Raw genomic sequence first — 19,933 nt, forward strand, 5'->3', positions numbered from 1 at the left:
GCCGACACCTCAGGCTGCTTTTCACATCAGATGCCTACAAAGCATTCTCTTGGCAAGACCAGGTCCCCCATACTGAGAGACTTTGCAAGACCAGCTGCACCAGTATGGAGGCCACAGTCACGCAACACCATCTGCGTTGGCGTGGCCATGTCGTCAGGATGCCTGATCTTCCTGTGATAAGAACAGCTGCAGGTTGAAACAACTTCTTTCTGCTTTTACAATCAAAAGGAAATAAACACAAACATTCATTTACCTTCTGAACATTCAGTGCAGGACAAACAGTGTTTTAATCCGCTCGGTTTATTCATGAATTGGGGCGGCAGTAGCTCAGTCTGTAGGGACTTGGGTTGGGAACCGGAGGGTCGCCGGATCAAGTCCCGGCACGGACCAAGTCCGGAAACTGGTCTGGTAGCTGGAGAGGTGCCAGTCCATTTCCTGAGCACTGCCGAGGTGCCCCTGAGCAAGGCACCGAACCCCAAAACTGCTCTGGAGCGCTCGCTGTGGGCAGCCCCCTCACTCTGAGACCTCTCCATTAATGCATGTCACTAGAACCCTGTTTGTGCATGAGTGTGTATCTCGGCCTATGTGTGTGTTAGACAGAGTGTAAACCGAATTTCCCCTCGTGGGATTAATAAAGTGTAACCTCAAGAGGGTGACCTCAAGAGGGTACTTCTCTGAGGCAGACTGTTGTTACAACATGCTTCAAAACGACCACCATCATACCCATTCCAAAGAAGCCATCACCATCCACTCTCAATGACTATAGACCCGTTGCACTGACCCCCATCATCATGAAGTGCTTTGAAAGATTAGTCATGGCCCACATCAAATCCTCCCTTCCCTCCACCCTGGACCCCTACCAGTTTGCATACCGGGGCAACAGATCAACCGAGGATGCAATCTGCTCTGCTCTTCACCCAGCCCTCACCCACCTGGACTCCAAAGACTCATCCGTCAGAATGCTGTTCATAGACTTCAGTTCAGCAATCAACACCATCATCCCTCAGCAGCTGATCGGCAAACTGGACCAGCTGGGGCTCAGCACTTCCCTGTGCAACTGGCTGCTGGACTTCCTCAGCGAGAGGCCTCAGACTGTGCGGGTTGGTGGCAACACATCAAAAACCACCATCCTGAGCACTGGGGCCCCCCAAGGCTGTGTGCTCAGCCCCCTGCTCTTCACGCTGCTGACCCACGACTGCACGCCATCCTTCAGCAGCAACCACATTGTGAAGTTCGCGGACGACACAACAGTGGTCGGTCTCATCTCCAACAACGATGAGACGCACTACAGGATGGAGGTGGACCAACTGGCCACGTGGTGCAAAGACAACAACCTCTTCCTGAATATCGACAAAACCAAGGAGGTTGTTGTCGACTTCCGGAGGGCCCCCACTCCCAAACCCCCCCTGACCATCGACGGTGCTGCTGTGGAGAGAGTGAGCATCATCAAGTTCCTGGGGGTCCACATCAGTGAGGATCTCTCCTGGACAGCAAACACCACATCACTGGCCAAGAAGTCCCAGCAGCGCCTCTACTTCCTCCGTAAGCTGAAGAGAGCACGAGCATCCCGACCCATCATGTGCTCCTTCTACAGAGGCACCATGGAGAGCATCCCGACCCATCATGTGCTCCTTCTACAGAGGCACCATGGAGAGCATCCTGACCCATCATGTGCTCCTTCTACAGAGACACCATGGAGAGCATCCTGACCCATCATGTGCTCCTTCTACAGAGACACCATGGAGAGCATCCTGACCCATCATGTGCTCCTTCTACAGAGGCACCATGGAGAGCATCCTGACCCATCATGTGCTCCTTCTACAGAGGCACCATGGAGAGCATCCTGACCCATCATGTGCTCCTTCTACAGAGGCACCATGGAGAGCACCCCCACCCATCATGTGCTCCTTCTACAGAGGCACCATGGAGAGCATCCTGACCCATCATGTGCTCCTTCTACAGAGACACCATGGAGAGCATCCTGACCCATCATGTGCTCCTTCTACAGAGGCACCATGGAGAGCATCCTGACCCATCATGTGCTCCTTCTACAGAGACACCATGGAGAGCATCCTGACCCATCATGTGCTCCTTCTACAGAGGCACCATGGAGAGCATCCCGACCCATCATGTGCTCCTTCTACAGAGGCACCATGGAGAGCATCCCGACCCATCATGTGCTCCTTCTACAGAGGCACCATGGAGAGCATCCTGACCAGCTGCATCACTGTGTGGATGGGGAGCTGCACTGCTGCCAACCACAAGACCCTGCAGCGCACAGTGAAGGCGGCTGAACGGATCATCGGTGTCCCGCTCCCCTCTCTTCTGGACCTCTACGGCACCCGCCTCACCCGCAAAGCAACCCGCATTGTGAGTGACCCCCCCCCCCCCCCCCCCCCCTCACACAGCCTCTTCAGCCTCCTGCCATCGGGGACACGGTACCGCAGCCTGCAGGCCGGCTCTACCAGACTGAGAAACAGCTTCTTCCACCAAGCTGTCAGGAAGCTGAACTCTCTCCCCTCCCTCCCTCCCCTCCCTCCCTCCCTCCCCTCTCCTCTCTCCCCTCTCTCCCCTGCCTCCCCTCTCCTCCCTCCCCTCCCCTCTGCCCCCATGAACACTGAACATTGGAACCTCCTCCTGTTTGAAGATTGAAACAGAACCCTGGTCACTTATTGCACATTGCACGCATGCACAAGTTTCACTTTTCTTAAATCTTGTTTTATACTCCATTTTATTTAACTTTGTACTTTTGCACATTTAGGTTTATTAATGTAAATATTATTTATCTTTTTTACCTCGTTTTATTTTATTTACCGTACCCTTTTTAGGGGGAGGGGGGAAACATAATTTCGATTTCACTGTATGTCTGACATATTTTGGAATTGACAAATAAAGAACCTTGAACCTTGAACCTTGATCATGTGATAGCAAACGTTACGTTAGCCTGATGTTCCTCTGTAGCTCTGCTGTTGTTATTGTTGGATCTTAGCGCTGCTTATGGCGGCGTAGACGACCACATACGATTGGTCAGACTCAGGTCAGGTGTTCTTGTGTTTACGATCTCTGAAAGATCTCAACATGTTTTATTTAACCTCAGTCTGAGTCCTTCCACAGAGGTCTGTCCTGGGTCCACTGCTATTTACACTTAGATTTCTGTTTCTCTGTGGGATTCATTCATCGTCACGCAGATAATTTGTAGTTTTTCGGTCTGTCGACACTCCGCCACGTTAGCAGAGCTGGTTTTCACTTTATTCAGTGTGTGTGCTTCCACTGACTCCGTCTCAGCAGATCAGAATTCTCTGCTGCAAATACACAAGGCAATTTACCACAGAGCAGACTGAGGGAGACAGGAAGTCAGTGACCGAAACAACATTAACACATCTGGTTTATGGAGGGCGCTGGTGGCGCGTCCCCATGTACTGAGGCTATAGTCCTCGTGTGGGCGGCCCGGGTTCACGTCCGACCTGTGGCTCCTCTCCCGCATGTCCATCCCCACTCTCTCTCCCTGTTTTCCGACCCCTGTCCACTGTCCTCCCTCTATAATAAAGGCTAAAAATGCCCCCAAAAATAAACATCCGCTTTATTTTCAGAATAAAACACTCTGTATAGACGGTTCCTTACGTGTTTGTTTAGATTTTTTTAAAGGTTATTATACCACATATATCGTACTATCTCACACTGTCCTGAGTCAATCTGTAAAACTAGCAGGAAGTCCTTTCCTGCCATGGGACGCAGCCTGTGGGTGTTGATGGATCAGGATGCACGGAGCTGAGGATCTCGATCTTTACCGCAGACACTCACAGTGGACAGAAACATTCTCACCTTTTAGAAATGAAATCAGATTCATGATCTTACCGACGGGACACATCGGACAGCACTCGGTACCAAACTCATATTCTGTCCGATGGCAGATGAGGGTTCGACTGATGAAAATATTCATCATGAATATCTGTGAAGAGAAAGAGAAAGATTCCTGAGTGATGAAGCTGATCAGGAGCATGAGGGGATTTCCATGGACTCCATGATGGCGCTGTAGAAGTGCTCCATCATGGTGTTTGGCAGGTTGAACTTCTTCAGCAGGAAGTCCCTCCTCTGCTGTCTTGATGGGTTCAGTTCCCTCTGGAGGTCCTGGGTGACCTCAAGAGGGTATATTTAGTTAGACAGCAAGGTTCTAAAAGTTAAATAATTTGTATGCATATTATATTTAATTTGTGTGTAAATGTTATAAACATCGTCATGTTGCAAGTATACACCGTGCACAAACTAACCCACCTTTTATTATTATTATTATTATCAGACCAGTAAGAAGCAGCTGAAGTCATGATCGTCTGCTCTCTGAGGTCTCGTTTAGGAGTTCATCAATAAACCTGATAAATGTTTTACATGGTATAAACTTCACTGTGAATGATTCACACAGGAGGAGGGTTTATAACGCTGGACTTGGTTCTCTGGACGTCTCTGTGACGCCATCTGTGAAGCGCTCAGCCTCTCCCATAGTTACAGTCTTTGGTCTCCATGTTACAAGGTACGTAGCTGTTTATTCTCTTCACATTTTCTTTAAAAGAGTCAAACAGAGCAGCTGAAAACTCACTTACAGTCTGTTGTCTGTATGTTAAAGTCTTCAGGAGTTATCGCGACACATTTGAAGCCTGTGTTCCGGTTTTTACCGAGAGACGTTTGTCCGTTGACACTGCTGCTGTACTTTGAGACCAGGAAATGTCTTCCTCTCTCTCTGCTGCCTTCTCTGTCTCTGTTTCTGTGTCTGTGACTCCTCAGCGGTCAGGAAGTCAGGACTCTGTCCACACCGTCTGTAAAGGGTTAATATACGTTAAAGGGAAATATTCAGACTGTTCACATGATTATATTCACTAACACGAAGCTTTACTTTAGAGAAGGCTTTTTATTTCAACCATAAAGTCGTGCACACTTTACGGGAGCGCGCACACTTTACGGGAGCGCGCACACTTTACGGGAGCGTGCACTCACAGAAGAGATAAGTGCTGATTAAACATGTAAAATGATCTTTGTTGGCTTATTAAAGATGATTAAAAATGAAAAGTGTGAGTTTGAAGTAAGTTCGAAAACATTCACAGTAAAAACGTTTCAGTTTGAAAACAGTGAAGGAGATTTCTGCTCGACTCTGTCCTGTAATAAACACATGATTAAAGTCTAAAAGGAAACATCACATAACCTGCTCTCTATGGTAAAACATCCTCATGATGAATCACATGGAAATAATCCTACATCCCACATCCTACATCCTCCTACTGCTGATACTGAAAGAGTCTAAACTGAAAGAGTTTAGACTCTTTAAGTTTAGATTCTTTCAGTCTTTCAGAGAAAGGAGGTTCAGATCTTCTACAAGGTAAGATCTGAACTGTTTAATATCAGAACTATTTAATATCTGAACTCTTTAATATCAGAACTCTTTAATATCTGAACTCTTTAATATCAGAACTATTTAATATCTGAACTCTTTAATATCAGAACTCTTTAATATCAGAACTCTTTAATATCAGAACTCTTTAATATCAGAACTCTTTAATATCAGAACTCTTTAATATCAGATCTGTGTTGGTTTCCTGTTGAATTGAGGTTCATATTTAGGGATTGTATGTGGACGGTCTTTATGGTTGGTTGATGGAACTATAAGATGCAGATGTGTGTTGAGCAGCTGTAATTGAAACAGCTTGAAGTTAATTGGATCAGGGAAGGGGCGGAGTCTGTGGAGTTAATTGGGTTTAATAGAGAGCAGCAGAGAGAGGAGCCAGTCTCTCTCTCTCTCTCTCTCTCTCTCTCTCTCTCTCTCTCTTTAGTTACCGAGCTCATGTTGTGAAGCTGTTTGTCCTGGTTATCTTTAATGCTGTGTGTCTGATGAACACCTTCAGTCAAAGACTTAGACTTCCTTTATGTCATTCAAATTAGAACTTTGCAGTACAGAAAAGAACGAAATTTTGTTTTGCATTAGCTCGTTGTAGTGCAGGAGAATGTTTACATTTACAGAAGAAGGTGCAGAATGTTTACGTTTACAAAATCAGGTGCAGAATGTTTATGTTTACAAAATCAGGTGCAGAATGTTTATGTTTACAAAATCAGGTGCAGAATGTTTACATTTACAGAAGAAGGTGCAGAATGTTTACGTTTACAAAATCAGGTGCAGAATGTTTACGTTTACAAAATCAGGTGCAGAATGTTTACGTTTACAAAATCAGGTGCAGAATGTTTACGTTTACAAAATCAGGTGCAGAATGTTTACATTTACAAAATCAGGTGCAGAATGTTTACGTTTACAAAATCAGGTGCAGAATGTTTACATTTACAAAATCAGGTGCAGAATGTTTACGTTTACAAAGTCAGGTGCAGAATGTTTACATTTACAGAAGTAGGTGCAGAATGTTTACGTTTACAGAAGTAGGTGCAGAATGTTTATGTTTACAGAAGTAGGTGCAGAATGTTTACATTTACAGAAGAAGGTGCAGAATGTTTACATTTACAGAAGTAGGTGCAGAATGTTTACATTTACAGAAGTAGGTGCAGAATGTTTACATTTACAGAAGTAGGTGCAGAATGTTTACATTTACAGAAGTAGGTGCAGAATGTTTACGTTTACAGAAGTAGGTGCAGAATGTTTACATTTACAGAAGAAGGTGCAGAATGTTTACATTTACAGAAGTAGGTGCAGAATGTTTACATTTACAGAAGTAGGTGCAGAATGTTTACATTTACAGAAGTAGGTGCAGAATGTTTACATTTACAGAAGTAGGTGCAGATATAAATAGATCTAAAACAAGAGCTATGGATAAATTCACTGTACAGATAAATATATTGCACGTTTCTTGATGTTATATGTTATATTGTAACTCAGTTTTGGGGGTTTGAGGGGGAATTGAGGGGATTATTTTGATGTGTTAAAGAGTCTTATGGCCCGAGGGAAGAAGCTGTTACAGAACCTGGAGGTTCTGCCTTGGAGGCTGTGGAACCTCTTTCCAGAGTCCAGCAGTGAAAACAGTCCTTGGTGGGGTGGGAGGAGTCTCTGCTGATTTTCTGAGCCCTGTTCACACAGCAGCTTTTTGCGATATCTCAGATAGGAGGAAGAGAAGTCCTGATGATCTTTTCTGCTGTCCTCACCGCTCTCTGCAGAGACTTCCAGTCTGAGGCACTGCAGGCTCCAGACCAGACAGAGATGCAGTTGGTCAGGAGGTTCTCTATAGTTCTCTGTAGGAGGTGGTGAGAATCGGGGAAGGAGCTGGGCTCTTTTCATCCAATGCAAAAAGTGCATTCGCTGCAGTGTAGGGACCAGGTCAGATTGTCACTTATCTGCAGCCCCAGGAACTTGGTGTACAAAAGTGGGTGGGTTTACAAAAGGAACAGATGTTCTTCTTGATGTAAATCCAGAGTCTTTTTAAAACCAGAGGTCAGCTGGTTGGTTCATGTGCTTAAAGAAATGTAATGACGCCTGGTGGCTCTGTGCCCTCTTTAGACAGGAGAGTCTTTAAAGTGAACTCTGAGGTCAGCCTCATTAACATCTACAGTCAGAGAAGTCCTGAGGCTTCACGTCTCAGGTACAGAAAACCTTCTTCATCATAGAGTCGTATCAGAGATCGTCTTCATTCAGTCCAACACTTTGATGGATTTTAATTTCAAACCTCTCAAATATTGAGCTTTAAGGTTGTTCCTCATGTATCTGAAGCCTCTTCTCTCTGATTGGTTCTCAGTTGATCATGAACTTGATTAATCATTTATCTAAAGACGCTCTGGATCAAAGTCCAGACTTTATTCTGCACCTTGTCCTGTCCCAGTCACTCACTGGTTTCATGTTTCTGCAGCACCAATCTATATAAACTGGTTCTATGTTAAACCTGGACTCTGCTCGGAGGTCTGGATTCAGGTTTCACAGGGATCCAGTTTAAAGACTAAGTTAGGACAGTCCAGCTCCCATCGACGAGCATTAATCTGACCAGGACTTCTCTCTATGAACACATATCTCAACAAACTGTTCTACATCAAACATTTCTATACTGGAGGGAACAACCTGCTCCATGCTGGGTCTCAAAGACGATCAGTTTTTAGATTTCCTGACCTCCTTGAATGCATCATAGATGAACAAACCTGACTCTTTGTGTTTGATGAATCAGCTTCATGAGGTTTTTATGACCTTCAGACCTGTTAACATGAGGAGATGAAAGAACAGTTTGAGCCTCCACAGCACAGAATCTTTGAAGAGTCATCCTCATGCTTTCACACCTTACAGCTGCCTCTGACACAATAAACCATGATATCCTCATCGCTCACCTGGAGCAGTGTGAATGGTTTACCTGTCTGAAAGGGACATGTCCTATAAATGTCTTCATGTTGACATTATTCCCACTGTTTGTCCTCTGTCAGGTATTAAAGTGATTCCTCTTCATCAGGTACTTTCATCTGCTCTTTGTCTTCACAGATCAGACTCAGATCAATGATCCATGCTGTGAGAAGTGTCCACCTGCTGAGATCCAGCTCTGAGGCGTTTCCAGCTGCTTCATTAGTCTTGGTCCTGAGTGTGCGTTGGTGGACTTGAAGCAGACGATCAGTGTGTGCTGCTCTTCTGTTAAAGAGACGATGAGAGCTGGATCAGCTGCAGCCTTTCTGGTAAATGATCTGATTGGATGATCTGAGCACACATTCACATCTTCAACATTTCTTTCTGTTTGTTCTCAATGATTCTTCTTCACATTTACAAACAGACAAACTTCAACTCTTTCCCTCTTCTCTCTTACATGGACTGGACCATGAGTTCACATTTCTCTCTGTGTTCATTTACACTTTGTCTTCACAGATTCTCCTGATGAGTGTCCTCTCAGCTCAGACTCTGACATGTGGTCCATACCAGTATGAGATAAATGATCGATGCTGTGCTAAGTGTCCACCTGGTAAGATCCTCTGTTCAACTTTAGTTAAAGTTTATCAGGTCAGATGAACATCCTGATCTTCTGTCCCTGTTTATAAGTTTATTTTTGTTGCATATTAATAAACAGGAAGTTGCTTTTTAAAGAGCTCCAGAGAGAAAGGTTCAACAGAGTACTCTCTCTCCCTCTCTCGCTCTCTCTGTGTCTCTCTCTCTCTCTCTCTCTCTCTCTCTCTCTCTCTCTCTCTTAAGAATAAAAAACTTCATGTTGTTTCCAACAGGAGGTCGAGTTCATGCAGACTGCACAGAGGACAGAAGTACTCACTGTCTGCCCTGCCCTGAAGGAACCTTTATGGACCATCCGACTTCCCGTAGAGAGTGCTACATCTGTTCAGAGTGTGATGAAGGTAGATCTGTCTCTTTATTGATCAAACTAAATAAAGATCAGAACATGTTACTAAACAGTGGTCAGTCTAAAAGCAGCTTTCTAACCTTTGATTCACTTCAGCAGAACTCAAACACACAGATGATCCTCAGAACATCTGACCACTTCTTCTTTTCTTCAACTCTTCTTTAGATTCTACTTCATCAATAACCTCTGTGTTTGTGTCCACAGCTTCTGGTCTGAAGATGAAGACGTCCTGTTCCATATCATCAGACTCAGTCTGTGAACCTCTGGAAGGATTTTACTGCTCAGAGTTTGATGGGTTCAACTGTTATAAAGCAAAGATACTCAGACGCTGTGCTCCAGGAGAATACATCAGAGAGAATGGTGAGTTTAACAAACACAGTTCACTGTTGTTGGAAGTGTGTTCTCTCATTGTCACCATGATTTACAGACCACTGATACAGAAATGATGTCTGGTGTCTAATGACTCTGAGTCCTCATGATGTAAATCCAGAGACAGATTTAATCAAACACATCACATTAATAATGATCCACAGGTTGATGCAAATGTTCCACATGTCCCGCTGTATTATATGTGATAATAAAAACTCTAACCTTTTGATTGACACTACATTTGGCCAATGAGGAGCTTCCATTCAGTTTCCAGCCTTTAGCCAATGAGAGCCTGAGTTGCCTTTAACAAACATTTTGGTTTATTTTTAGCCAAACTAAACTGAACATTTACGTCCACTGTGTCCTAAAGAAGAATATTAACATGGACATTCATGTCTTCTGAAGGATTTCTTTAAGACGTCACATTTCTGTGGATTTCCTCTTTCAGGGATTGAGCTCCTCTCCAAAGTGAACTCACTGCTAACTCACCAGAGAGAGAAACGATGGGTTGATTTATGTTGTAGACCAAAGCTACAGACGTATTGTCTCAAAGGATGGTTAGAGAGTAGAAGCCTTTAAGTTTATTTAACCTGAAGACAAAGATCCCTCTGTGCACGGGTACGTGACCTTCAGAGACCGGCAGGTTTGAAACCACTCCAGAGGAACACTGAGTCTGTCTGATCTATGATGACCTTCAAAAAGGAACCTTTGTTGGAGCAGATTTTAGATCCAGGAGACTGTTAAAGACTGAACTGTGACAGGAACACTTTGTAATGTTAAATAATAAATGTAAAACACTGTCTTATAAATCCAGAAGGTTTGGACACTTTGTACATGACATTAAAAAAAAGTCGTCCATTGAAAGTGATGGTTTGCACGGACAGTTTAGAGCTTTTCATCACTCATTACTCTTCTCCGGAGTTTGGCCTTTAATTAGCTAAAGTTTGAACAGCTGATTATTTTATGACATCATTTTATACGAGTTTATAACATAGATGATGGTTTGTGTTTGTGAGTCTAAATCAGCCTCAGTGAAATCATGTGTTGTGTCCTTCCTGCAGGAACGTCCTCCACAGACACCGAGTGCTCCACCTGCTCTGATGGAACATTTTCAGACGGGACGTTTCCATCTTGTCAGAGTCACAGACAGTGAGTGAAGCTTCACATCACACATGGACACACCTGAGTTCATGATCCTCCACATGTTCCTGTAATAACTGTCCCTCTGTCATTACAGGTGTCTATCAGAGGGTCGCATCCTGCTGAGAGCAGGAACTAAGACAGAGGACGCTCAGTGTGGAGGACGACTGTCAGACTGGATTGGACTGATAGTCGGAGCTGTTGGTGCGATTCTTTTATTCATTGGAGTTGGACTGTGTTATTACAGACGCAGAAGGATAATAAGGAGTAAGGGTTCCACTGTGACAATGAAACATGATCATGTTTATTTTATAGATATTATGGTCTGTCTCATCATTCATTTGATTTTTATTTCTAACATTTTATTCCAGGAAACAAAAGACAAGCAGGACTCTCTGAACAGGTATGTTTTAAACTGTCTTTACTCTCAGTCTGTTTTATGTTCAATGATTTAATGAAGTCTCACTGATTCACGTTAAACTTACAGGAACGTGTGAAGTCGGCCCTGCAGAGTCTGGAGTCAGAAGATCCATTCCTGCTGAGTCTGAAGTCAGAAGATCCAACCCTGAAGAGTCAGAAGAATCTGAAGAGGAGAAGAAAAGAGTGTCAGGTGAGAGAGCAGATGTTTGGTGAGATGTTCACTGACTGACTGAGATCAACTCTGTCCTGTTTTTACAGCTTTACTAAATGTTTGCTTTAAACTAAATCTCTTTTCTCCTCAGGTTCAGACGGGTCAGAGTGAACCATCTCCAGGATCCTGTTCTGGTCCAGCTGCTGGACCCTGACACACATCGTTCATATCTGTGTATATATGTGTTTATATCCTAATATATGTATTATGTGTTTGTTTTTATATCTGTCCCATCTGAAGGGTCGGGGTTCGATCCCCAGCTCCTGCAGCCTCATGTTGATGTGTCCTTGGATAAAACACTGAACCCCATATGAGTGGATCAGTGTGACCTGTAGTTTTTATTGATCAGCATGTAAAGAGCTCAGAGCACAGATTGGTTGTTCCCTGTGTTCATCCAGCTATAAAGAAACATGTTGAGCCTGAGGTCAAAGGTCGAAGGTCTCAGTTCTGTTTGTTGAAGTAAAGAAACGACACAGTTCAATGTGCAGGACTTTTCAGTAGTTTCAGCAGACTGAACTCTGGAGGTCATTGTTTGAGTCCACCTCAGTAGACTCAACATGTCAGTATGGATACTCACTTCCTGCTTTTATGCAGCATGGATCAGATGCACCCATTCAGGAAATGATTTGTATTTTAACTCCCACAATGCTTTGCAAAATTAACTGTGAAACGTCCCTTCACGTGCGCCTCCAAATGAAAACAAAGGAGCATGGATGAATTTAATCTGGAGTTAAAGTCCTTTGAATGAACAACAACAAACGTGTGTAGTATTATAAAACCTTTCCCCCTCTGTGGGAAGAAGGATTTCAGATTTACGTTTGCATCTATATTGGTTTAATTGACTTTATATTCAGTGTATTATTTCTTTCATGTATGTACTGTATGTTATTTTTTTTCCCACTTTATTTAAGGTGATATTGTTTTTGTTTACCTGACTGTATTTTTTCATTACTCTTTTTGAATAAAGCTAAACAAATGATGTCACTTCCACACTGAAGGAATCAGACGAAGTAGGAACAAATATCATCCTACTGTGTCTGTAATGACTTCAGTCATGTGTGAGTTGTGTCAGTCAGACCTGATCCAGTTCAGCTTTGTCGAGCCCTCCTGGGGTCTTTGGGTCAAATTGACCCGTTTGAAAATGTCAACATGTATGAAAAGTACATTAAAATGTTTTTTTTCCATATGAAACTTCTTCTGCTTGGCTTATTTACTGTACTTAACATGTGAAAATGGTACATTTCATGCATTTGCTACCCCCCCCCCCCCCCCATATCAACCTAAAACACTCGGGGTCTTTGGGTCAATTTGACCCGGACATCGAGAGTTGAGGCTAAAATGGGTTAGAAGTGAAATTTAGACCCTTTCTTTCTTTGACAATGTTAGACATATTCATATTTTCTAGTAAACATTGCATTTTGTTCACACATACTATCTTTCTCTAAATGGAAGTTTACATTTCAATAGAATTTCTCTACGGATGTAAAGATTAATAGTGATAAAGTCATTTAAAGTTGTCAAGGTTAGTTTTTCCGGATTGCTAAGACATGGTGGACTCAAGTTGGGGGTGTGCTGGTGGAATTGGGGGATGATGATGTGACGTGACTGAGCCGTCTATAATCACCTCATCTGTTTTACACCGGCTGGTGATTCCTGCCCAGACTGTTTCACCTCCTTCACCAAAGTGAACCCTGGGGACCGTGTTGACCTTGGCGTGTCGCTCACCTCGCCTTCTCCAGCAACACTGATGACCATCATTTCAGTGCAAGGTGACCCGACACTCACTGCGCCTCTGCTGCATTGTCCAGGTCACACGGTCTTGTGCCCACTGCAAACGGTCACGGTTTGGTCTTGGTCATCTGGCATCAAGTGAAAGCTGGTTGGTTGGAGTTGGTTGTAAATGGTCTGTCAGGAAACCCTGGTACCCCGCCTGCAGCTGTGTGACAGTAACAGTGTGTGAGTGCAGAGGTCCTTAGGTACTGGTCTTCATTGAGGTCCATCACTCCTGGGTCTGTCATGAACACTGTCAGTAGTTCTGCTGATGACACTTTGAGACACACCAAGTTCATGAACATGTGACTGCCTGTTACCGACCTGAAGGCGTGCTATGGCCAGGTGGAGCTGCTCGTCTGTAAAGTGACGTCATGGGTTCATGACTTCCGGACCGTCCAAGGAGCCCCTAAAGGCAGCACTCTACTTCCGTTTTCTCTTCTGTGATTAATGCTACAGGTTACCTGCCGCAGGTGAGTACTATGACAAGCGCCTTCTTTTTTACCTTTAATTTTATTAAAAGTCTGGCTTTTGAGTTGGGGGATCACAAGGTAGGTAACCTAGATGTTTTACTCTTTTAAAAATAGTAGTTAGGCCTAATTTATCACAGGTCAAACTGTGTGAAAGTGTGGAGAGTCTATATGTGAGGATAAAGTTGTTGAACCGGTGAAGGAATGGAGAAATGACCCGAAGGCTTTTTTCGTCTGTGGGGCTGAGTGGTCAACCCTGCAGCACCCTGCTGCTGTGCAGGAGGTGAGTCAAGGGGTGGTGATGTCCCACCTCTCCGAGGGGATGTCGGGGTCCTGAGCCACTCGTCTCCCTCTAGGGGGCAGCTGGACCCTATACACGACCTCCCCCAACCATCGTAGTATCGTTTCTGCCTCATCCCTGCTTTTCCAAGCTGGCGACGGGCAAAAGCAAGAGCTGACTCCATCCTATCCTGGCGCCTCCTGGCGTATTCCGGCCCTGGTGGAACTGCTGGTGTGTCCGGGGGGTTTCCAAAAACCATCTCTGCTGGGGTTCGCAGCTCCCGACCCAACATGAGCAGAGCAGGTGTGCAAGAGATGGAATCCTGCACAGCAGACCTGTAGGCCAGTAAGACAAGGGGTAGGTGCATGTCCCAATCGCGCTGGTGTTCTGCGGTGAGTATTGCCAGCTGCTTTGCCAGAGTCCTATTGAACCGCTCAACGAGTCCATCACTCTGTGGGTGCAGAGGTGTGGTCCAAGTCTTCTCCATTCCCAGGCGTTCGCACATGGCAGAGAAAACTGCTGACTCAAAGTTCCTTCCTTGGTCGCTGTGGATAGTCTCAGCTGCCCCGAGACTGGCAAACATGCAATCCAACCCTAACCCTAACCTGCTGTAAGAACACTCAGGTCAAATGTCTGAGGCTCAGTTCTGAGACTTGACTTGTTGACAAATCAACCAGCAGGTGGCGCTAAATGACAGCATTACAGAGCAGGTCTGGAGCTTCAGGTGAGTGAGTTTGATTTACTTTTCAAAGGTCCCTGGATCACGAATCCACTAATTAAACATGTAAATAATAGCTCACGTTTTTTTTTTATTGTCTTAAATAATAAACAATATTGAGGGAGTAAAAAGTATGATTATGACAAAAATGTGGCCTCCGGTAACCATAGTGACGGTTAGGAAACCGTCAAGTTAGAACTTAGTGACGCACTCCAAAACGAGGTTTCATTTCAACATTATTTCACACACCTGTGGAATAGCTGCCGGATGTGTGAGGGGGTTGGTTCAGTTACAGTGAGGCAGCACGCCAAGAACGTGATGACCTCACACTTATTGAACATTTAGAAATTAATCAGAAATACATTTTTAAATTGATTTAGTTATAAGACAAAGGTGAACATATTAAAAAATGAAGAAAAAAAAAATAATTGCACAAAGTGGAAAGTATTATTCATACTGAAATGTTCCGGAGCTTTCTTCAGTCTCTGTTGAAGGATATCAGTGAAACATCATCAATAACTAAACAGACTATAGTCTAATGTCAAATCATGATGGACACATCAAGTGTCCTCCCCCCTCTCCATCAGCTCCAGGAGCTCCACCATCTAAACATCTGATTGGTCAGTGGGCGGAGCTTTTCACAGTTTGATCTCTTATCTCCAACATAACCTGCTCCGGAGCAGGTTATGTTGGAGATAAGAGATCAACATTTTACATCAGACTATAATCTGTTTAATTATTGACTCACTCATTTTACTTTGTTTTGTCCTTCCTGCATTTGTTCCTGCAGCTGTGTCTCTTTGCAGCCTGTTTGTCTCAACATATTTATATCAGTAATATAGTTTGTAGTTTGTGTAAATATAATGTTTGTAGATATATATCATATATCTTTGTTTTAGTAACGACTAAAACAAACCACACTAGGAATCATTCAAACACAGAAACAAAAGGGAAAGAATGAAAACTAAAACAAGATGGAATACAGAAACAAAACCAGACAACCACCATGACAGTACGACTATATACTTTAGATTATAACAGAATAAGATTTTTCTATTGATTTCCGGAGGAAGTGAAAACTATTTGGTTCTACTTTAAAGCTTTTATTTTGAAGGGCTGGAAAACGAAAGTTGAATTTGGAATCGACGCAGTTTGATTCAAGGTATGTGTCTCACCAAATTTAAAGAAACAATTTCAAAGATTTAAAGATTAATCTATACTTAAAGATGAAGGTAAAAACTAAAGAACTTTATAAAGAAGTGTTAAAGTAGATCTTTGTTGTGTTAAAGTTCAAACTTGTTCTGAGTGTGAATGTTCTAAAATAAGTCAAAGGATCTGGAGACACCTTCAGTCTGTGTGAATGTCCTCAAACATCAGGACAGACAACAAGAAGACTACACAAAGTTAAAGATATTACTAAACATCAAGTTTCTGACAAGTTGCGCACGCTCATGTTCACGGGAGCGCGCACAGAGACGTCTCTTTTACAGCGACAGAATCAACTGAAAGAATTCAAACTGAACAAACTTCTGTCATTGGACGCTTTTAAGAGGACGTTAGGGAATCTGTTGGAGCCAAACACTGTGTTGTTGTATATTTTCTTTCATGTATGCAGTCCCTCTACTGGGCGCTGTGTGGAGTCTGAGTGGGTGTTGTGATAATCAGGGCTCCAGGTGAGGCGGACAGGTGATTCTCCACCGTTTCAGCCTGGGAAGAAAGGAAAGTCGAATTGTTTGTTTTACTAAGCTAAATAAACTTAGTGGTTCGTCTTATATTTGTTTTGTTATTTTTTATAAGTTGTATATTGATAAATGGATGCAAATATCCAAAATGATATCAATGGACTGGTTAAATTTCTTAGAGCTGAGCACGTGTTTCTCATTCATCACTCAAGTGTTTCTTCTAAACATGATGGGATTTGTTAAAATGAGTTTCTACAGTATCTGATATTGTTTCCTGTGTGTTCGTTCATACTCTTTTAACCCTGACTTCTCGGTTAGTCTGGAGTGTTTCCTGTTTTATTTTGTAGTTCTTCCTGGGTTTCATTTTGTTTTCATCTTACTTTTATTTTCTCTGTAAAATGTAAAATATTATTAATATTAAAGTACACTCAGGTGAGCTGCAGGTCGAGAGACATGTCAGTGAAGAAGAGAAAGTATGAAGGTGATCATGTTTCATTTCTGTGTTTGTCTTTCTGTTTTCAGATCTTAAATCTGTAAATCTGAGAGAGATGACGTCTTCAGTCCCACAAAACTTTGATTCTAAAGTTTAAAATGAAGTTCAGAATAAATCCTGGGTTCACCGCTTCACTGCTGGTAAATGATCTTCACTCTGCATCAGTTCATCCTCCTCCTCTTCTTGTCTCTGTCCTCTGTGGTTCCTCTCAGGGTGTAAACACCTCTGATACTTGTCTTCATTATTTCAGCAGCCTCCATCAATATTTCAGAGCCGTTTCAAAAACACCTCAAACTCCTGATCAGCTTCATCACTCAGGAATCTTTCTCTTTCTCTTCACAGATATTTATGATGAATATTTCCATCAGTCGAACCCTCACCTGCCGTCGGACAGAATATGTGTCTGGTAACGAGTGCTGTGAGAGGTGTCCCGTCGGTAAGATCATGAATCTGTCCCTCCAGGATGTCCCTGACTGTTGATGCCTGAAGTGTCTGATTTCATAGATTTGATGATTAGAGGTTTTTGTTGTAACACAATAAAAACAGGGCATCGAGTGAAAACAGACTGTGATGTGGACAAAACGACTTCTTGTCAACCGTGTGCAGAGGGAACCTTCAATGCTGGACTCAATGGACTAAAGAGCTGTATGTCCTGTAGCGGATGTTCAAAAGGTAAATGAATGTTTGTTGTGTTTATTACCTTTTTAATGAAAAGGCAGAAAGAAGTTGTTTTACTGTGAGTCCTCAGGAAACTGCAGCTGTTCTTTGTTTTTAGAGCAAACCTTGAATCTGAACTCTCTCATTGGTGCAGATGTTTTCCTTTGAGTTTAAAGCTTGAATATGATTTGACAGTCAGATTGTAACATGTAGTGTTAGAACTAAGTTCCATCCATCCATCCATTTTCTGCCGCTTATCCGGGGCCGGGTCGCGGGGGCAGCAGTCTAAGCAGAGACACCCAGACTTCCCTCACCCCAGACACCTCCTCCAGCTCTTCCGGTGGGACCCCAAGGCGTTCCCAAGCCAGCCGAGAGACATGGTCTCTCCAGCGTGTCCTGGGTCTACCCCGAGGCCTCCTCCCGGAGGGACATGCCCGGAACACCTCCCTAGGGAGGCGTCCAGGAGGCATCCGGACCAGATGCCCGAACCACCTCAACTGACTCCTCTCGATGTGGAGCAGTAACGGCTCTACTCCGAGCTCCTCCCTGGTGACCGTGCTCCTCACCCTATCTCTAAGGGTGCGCCCAGCCACCCTACGGAGGAAGCCCATTTCGGCCGCTTGTATCCGAGATCTCGTTCTTTCGGTCATGACCCAGAGCTCATGACCATAGGTGAGGGTAGGAACGAAGATCGACCGGTAAATTGAGAGCTTCGCCTTTCGGCTTAGCTCCTTCTTCACCACGACGGACCGATACAGCGACCGCATGACTGCAGACGCCGCACCGATCCGTCTGTCGATCTCGCGCTCCATCTTCCCCACACTCGTGAACAAGACCCCGAGATACTTAAACTCCTCCACCTGGGGCAAGGACTCCCCACCGACCCGAAGAGGGCAAACCACCTTTTTCCGGTCGAGAACCATGGCCTCAGATTTAGAGGTGCTGATCCTCATCCCAGCCGCCTCACACTCGGTAGCGAACCGCCCCAGTGCACGCTGGAGGGCCGGGTTCGATGGAGCCAACAAGACCACATCATCTGCAAAAAGCAGAGACGAGATAGTGTGGTCCCCGAACCGGACCCCCTCCAGCCCCTGGCTGCGCCTAGAAATTCTGTCCATAAAAGTAATGAACAGAACCGGAGACAAAGGGCAGCCCTGCCGGAGGCCAACGCGCACCGGGAACAGGTCCGACTTACTACCGGCAATGCGAACCATACTCCTGCTCCGGTTGTACAAGGACCGGACCGCCCTTAGCAAAGGGCCCCGAACCCCATACTCCCAGAGCACCCCCCACAGGGCGCCGCGAGGGACACGGTCGAATGCCTTTTCCAGATCCACAAAGCACATGTGGACTGGTTGGGCAAACTCCCATGAACCCTCGAGCACCCGCCGGAGAGTGTAGAGCTGGTCCAGTGTTCCACGGCCAGGACGAAAACCGCATTGTTCCTCTTGAATCCGAGGTTCGACGATCAGCCGGATCCTGCTCTCCAGAACCCTGGAATAGACTTTCCCAGGGAGGCTGAGGAGTGTGATTCCCCGGTAGTTGGAACACACCCTCCGGTCCCCCTTCTTGAAAAGAGGGACCACCACCCCGGTCTGCCAGTCCAGAGGTACTGTCCCCGACCTCCACGCGATGTTACAGAGACGTGTCAACCATGACAGCCCCTGCACATCCAGAGACTTAAGATACTCAGGGCGAATCTCATCCACCCCCGGAGCCTTGCCGCCAAGGAGCTTGCCAACTACCTCGGTGACTTCGGCTTGGGTGATGGACGAGTCTACCTCTGAGAACTCAGCCTCTGCTCCCTCGGTGGGAGACGTGACGGTGGGATTGAGGAGATCCTCGAAGTATTCCTTCCACCGTCCGACGACATCCCCAGTTGAGGTCAGCAGCTCCCCACCTCCACTGTAAACAGTGTTGGTGAAGCACTGCTTCCCCCTCCTGAGGCGACGGACAGTTTGCCAGAATTTCCTCGAGGCCGACCGAAAGTCCTCCTCCATGGCCTCCCCGAACTCCTCCCAGGCCCGAGTTTTTGCCTCCACGACCGCCCGGGCTGCGGAACGCCTGGCCTGCCGGTACCCGTCAGCTGCCTCAGGAGTCCTATGCGCTATCAACGCCCGATAGGACTCCTTCTTCAGCTTGACGGCCTCCCTTACTTCCGGTGTCCACCACCGGGTTCGGGGATTGCCGCCACGACAGGCACCAGAGACCCTGCGACCACAGCTGAGAGCAGCTGCTTTGACAATGGAGGTGGAGAACATGGTCCACTCGGACTCAATGCACCCAGCCTCCCCCAGGCTCTGCGAAAAGCTCGTCCGGAGGTGGGAGTTGAAGACCTCACTAACAGAGGGTTCAGCCAGGCTTTCCCAGCAGACCCTCACTACACGTTTGGGCCTGCCGAGTCTGACCGGCTTCCTCCCCTGCCAG

General features: G+C 45.1%; 2 protein-coding genes across 2 annotated transcripts in view; both read left to right on the top strand.

Moving 5' to 3' along the window:
* Positions 1-11,454, top strand: part of LOC306834211 (tumor necrosis factor receptor superfamily member 14-like) — a gene marked incomplete at its 3' end in the record, with an annotated part of 44,021 nt that extends 32,567 nt beyond the window's left edge. The window contains exons 3-10 of the mRNA XM_079360048.1: positions 8,441-8,628; positions 8,816-8,909; positions 9,166-9,291; positions 9,501-9,656; positions 10,727-10,814; positions 10,903-11,072; positions 11,177-11,208; positions 11,293-11,454. Coding sequence (XP_079216174.1) covers positions 8,599-8,628; positions 8,816-8,909; positions 9,166-9,291; positions 9,501-9,656; positions 10,727-10,814; positions 10,903-11,072; positions 11,177-11,208; positions 11,293-11,454 — 858 coding nt within the window. The 5' untranslated portion in view covers positions 8,441-8,598. The remainder of the gene's footprint in view (positions 1-8,440; positions 8,629-8,815; positions 8,910-9,165; positions 9,292-9,500; positions 9,657-10,726; positions 10,815-10,902; positions 11,073-11,176; positions 11,209-11,292) is intronic.
* A 5,422-nt stretch (positions 11,455-16,876) lies between these two features.
* LOC306833413 (tumor necrosis factor receptor superfamily member 14-like) overlaps positions 16,877-19,933 on the top strand; it is a 33,329-nt gene continuing 30,272 nt past the window's right edge. Inside the window, exons 1-3 of the mRNA XM_079358660.1 lie at positions 16,877-16,989; positions 17,192-17,285; positions 17,396-17,521. Of these exons, the coding sequence (XP_079214786.1) occupies positions 16,948-16,989; positions 17,192-17,285; positions 17,396-17,521 (262 nt within the window). The 5' untranslated portion in view covers positions 16,877-16,947. The remainder of the gene's footprint in view (positions 16,990-17,191; positions 17,286-17,395; positions 17,522-19,933) is intronic.

This window comes from Symphodus melops (assembly GCF_947650265.1).
Source record: "Symphodus melops genome assembly, chromosome: 13".
Classification (NCBI taxonomy): Eukaryota; Metazoa; Chordata; class Actinopteri; order Labriformes; family Labridae; genus Symphodus; species Symphodus melops.